Source organism: Protobothrops mucrosquamatus, unplaced genomic scaffold (assembly GCF_001527695.2).
Source record: "Protobothrops mucrosquamatus isolate PMUCROS unplaced genomic scaffold, P.Mucros_1.0 scaffold3766, whole genome shotgun sequence".
Classification (NCBI taxonomy): Eukaryota; Metazoa; Chordata; class Lepidosauria; order Squamata; family Viperidae; genus Protobothrops; species Protobothrops mucrosquamatus.
In genome coordinates, this window is record NW_015389719.1 from 123,295 (window position 1) to 127,529 (window position 4,235).

The following is a 4,235-nucleotide window of genomic DNA, read 5'->3' on the forward strand; positions in this document are numbered from 1 at the left end:
GTCTCGGAGGTATACAGCCATTACTTATTAGGGAAGGGGAAAAAATAATCATAGGATAATAAATCAGTTTATCTACAGGTAGTATTTAACTTTCAACCATTCAAAGTTACAATGGCCCTGAAAAAAATGACTGATGACCATTTTTTCATGCTTATGACACAGCATCCCCATGATCAAAATTTGGATGCTTGGCAACTGACATAGTCACCTTTTGTCACATTCTGACAAGCAAAGTCAAAGAGAAAGCCAGATTGACTTAACAACTGTGTTACTAACACAGCTGCAACAATTCACTTAACAACTGTGGCAAAGAAAAGTCACAAAATGGGGCAAAACTCACTTACCTGTACTTTAAAATTGTTTGCAGTTGCATAACTTAGGTGAAAAATATTGGCTACCTTATAGGGGAGTGTAAGGGTTAGCGTCCTTTAAAAAATAATAAGCATGAAATTTATGTCTATAGAGGTTCTCAGTCATCCAGGTCATGGATATCCCAAAGGTGTTTTTTTCAGGAGGCAACTGGAATTTCTTGTTTTTCTTTGAAGATGTTTCTCTTTTCATCCAAGAAGCTTCTTCAGCTCTGACTGGATGGTGGGGAGTGGAAGGATTTATACTCCTTGTAGACAGCTGGTCATTTGCATTCTTTTGGGGAGTCATTGAGGCCACTTGGAGGTTTATACAGGGACACAGGGTGGAAAAAATCCTGCAGCCAAGAAGGCTCCACACACATTTGCACCACTCAGGTGACCCTGAGGACACAGGTAAACCCCCAAGTGGCCTCAACGACTCTCTAAAAGAAGGCAAATGACCAGCTGTTTGCAAGGAGTATAAATCCTGCCATTCCCCACCATCCAGTCAGAGCTGAAGAAGCTTCTTGGATGAGAAGCAAAGTGTCTTCAAAGAAAAACAAGAAAGTCCAGTTGCCTGCTGAAAAAAAGCACCTTTGGGACATAAAATTTATCTGCATGGCTTCTGTATCTGGAAATATTTGCGAGCATTGGAGCACATCTTGGGGCATCATAGAAAGGGTACCATATGGGAACATGGGCTTCTGTGTAATTACGTTGTTTATGAAACTCAGTTTGTCGGGAGCAGAGGAAACCTGCTAGCTGGCTTGCAATAAGGAAAATGTCCACCTTCAAACTTGCAACCATGAGGTTGTCTAAATTCGATAATGCAGAGCTCTGTATACTTAAATATATTTATATAAAACTTTCTTAGCAAAGCCAGTTCCCCAGGCATTTTCTTATGCACCAGTGGAAATGCAAAACATAAGAAAATTAGCTGGATCCATCTAACAGTTTACAAGACATTCTGCTTCAACTCAGTTGTTCCTGGACTATCTTTTCTTGTCTCCATTATTTCGGTGCAGGATGAGCTGGTGAGCTGGTTACACACCACCCTTAGGTTATAATAAAGAGAGGTTTGGGGTTCCTGGTGGGGTATCACACATGATCTCATTGTCTGCAATCCCTGATGAGGTCATTGGTATTTTACTTTCTCCGGTCTTACTCCGGGGAGGATGCCAGCAACCCTGTCAGCAGCTCACCAGCTTTGAATTCTTCTTAGTCTAGAATCACCTAAAGATCATGATATCTCAAACAGAGCTAGTCCAAATATTTGATGATCTTTAGGGATTCTTATTCTTACTATCCACAAGAATAGGGATTCTTGTGTGTTGCCACAAAGAAGAGGGAGTCAAGCTATTCTCCAAGGTGCCTGAAGGTAGGACAAGAAGCAATGGGTGGAAACTAACCAAGGAGAGAAGCAACCTGGAACTAAGGAGAAACTGCCTGACAGTTAGAACAATTAACCAGTGGAACAACCTGCCTCCAGAAGCGGTGAATGCGCCAACACTGGAGGTTTTTAAGAAGAGATTGGACAACCATTTGTCTGAAATGGTATAGGGCAGTGTTTCTCAACCTTGACAATTTTAAGGCATGTGGACTTCAACTCCCAGAATTCCACAGCCAGCAATGCTGGCTGTGGAATTCTGGGAGTTGAAGTCCACATGCCTTAAAATTGTCAAGGTTGAGAAACACCGGTATAGGGTTTCCTGCCTGAGCAGAGGGGTGGACTAGAAGACCTCCAAGATCCCTTCCAACTCTGTTATATTGGTGCCCATGAGGTCACCCATAGACACCAAGGCCACAGATTGAATGAATAAACAGATTGCAAAAGCAGTTTCACATTGAATAGGTCTGTTCACCTTGAGAGGTTATGGATGCAAATGCAGAATTATCACAACTGCAAAATGGGTTTTGTGCAACTTATGATAGTAAGAACATGTCTAATCCAATCTAATATCTGGGTCCTAATTGTGGACGAGTAATTTCAAGGTTTATTTTATTTTTTAATATATATTTAGGATTGTTTAGCTATAGACTGCACTTGGATGTTTTCAAGTGCTTTGAGATAAGGAATATTTCTGTTAATGTGAATATTCTGTTTCATTTAGTTAATGCTATGCAAGCCATATAAATGTCATTACATATAATTTAAGACAGCATGTTACAATGCAATTTTCTTTCCATGCATAGGTGAAACAAACACCTGTCCCTTCTGAAACCTTATCCTTTTAGATTTCATGATCTATTTTATAATATAATGTTGGCAAGAGTCTGGCCTTTGCTTTACTTTTATCGCTTGCGTTTCTGAGTGTTTTAATTTCTAGAGATAATTTTGTCTGGGACTCATTTAAAAAAAATAAATAAAAGAAGGCAAAGATCTAGAAACCACAAAATTGTACGTGTTGGTTCAATTAGCAACTTTTTTTTTATCCCTACAGAGGATGTTTTTCTACTAGAAACAGAGAACCCCAGAACAACACTTATATATGGCATTTTCACCACTTCCAGGTAATCCTCCCTATCTATTTTCAGAAAAACCTCAAAATAAGATTTTCATGGGTGCGAAAGACGTTGTTATACAGCGATGTGATTCCTACTAAGATGTATCTCTAAGTATGTTGTGTGGTGTTTTACAGGATGTTCTTAAATGTTCTTAGACCTGATGTTCTTAGATCTATAGAATATTCTCAGGAAGGTATAATATTAAAGGCAATTGTTTGCAACATTGCCAGAAAATAAATTACCATGCTACGCCATGCTTATTTGGCAGTGATTTTTTTTAAAATATATAATAACATCTGCATCTCCTCATCAAAGATGGCATTACCAAAAACTATGAGATATTGATTAGTGTTTCTTGCAGATGTAGAAGAAATATGTATAATTTTTTTGATTAACATTGTAATGTTTACACTTCCTGGAGATTTCACACAGGGAAATAAAGTTATATGTAAACAACTTCATTTTTCCCAAATTTCTGGGACACACTTCCCAAGTAGATAAATCCATACTAAGTGTGCATTTTAATGAGCCAGGCACAGAAAACCACATTATATAAAGGGGGGGGGGAACCCACAAAATGGGGCTACACTCTTAGAAGCACTTTGTACAAACATGTGCTTTGAATCTGATGTGGATTGGAACAATCCTTATGAAAATACTGGAATTCTTGTGAAACGTTTTGCAAGGACATTTTTCAAAGGGAAAACGAGCTTTAATATTGAAAGGAGACACAGCAAAAGGAAAGTTAGAAAAAAAAAGAAAGAAAGAAAAACACACATAACAAAAAAAAAAAGCACAATAGTCTCAATCCTGAATTCTTTCAGAGTCCTTCTTAAAAACATTGATTGGATGCTTTCTCTGGCCTATACAAATGATATTAAAACAATGCATTATACGTTTCTAAAAAGTCTTGCCATTTCTGTCTGAAAAGACTGCATGACTGCACTTTTTTTTTTTTTTTTTACTATTGCTTACCCTGTTGGTGTCACTTTAAAAATTCTCTTTGAATTTGGGAAAAAAAAATTTTTTTTAGTGTTTGGGGTACTATTGCTTTCCTGTGCTATATACCGGTAGTACTGTAGCTATTTTCTTACACAGGGGAAAAAAAATAAAACTCTGCAAATACTAAGGGGAAAAAATAGTAACCATGTCAGTAGCTTTTCAAAAAAAAATATCAGCCATCTGCTTTCACCTCACTGCTATTTTTCAAGGATATCCATAGCAATTTTTCTAATGCATACCAGAAATAATAATTCATTCTTTCTTCTTCTTCTTCTTCTTCTTCTTCTTCTTCTTCTTCTTCTTCTTCTTCTTCTTCTTCTTCTTCTTCTTCTTCTTCTTCTTCTTCTTCTTCTTCTTCTTCTTCTTCTTCTTCTTCTTCTT

The 4,235-nt window shown here is 37.4% G+C and overlaps 1 protein-coding gene across 1 annotated transcript in view; it reads left to right on the forward strand.

Moving 5' to 3' along the window:
• Positions 1-4,235, forward strand: part of LOC107298163 (semaphorin-3C-like) — a gene marked incomplete at its 3' end in the record, with an annotated part of 125,636 nt that overhangs the window by 117,690 nt on the left and 3,711 nt on the right. The window contains exon 7 of the mRNA XM_015827527.1: positions 2,789-2,858. Within this exon, the coding sequence (XP_015683013.1) occupies positions 2,789-2,858 (70 nt within the window). The remainder of the gene's footprint in view (positions 1-2,788; positions 2,859-4,235) is intronic.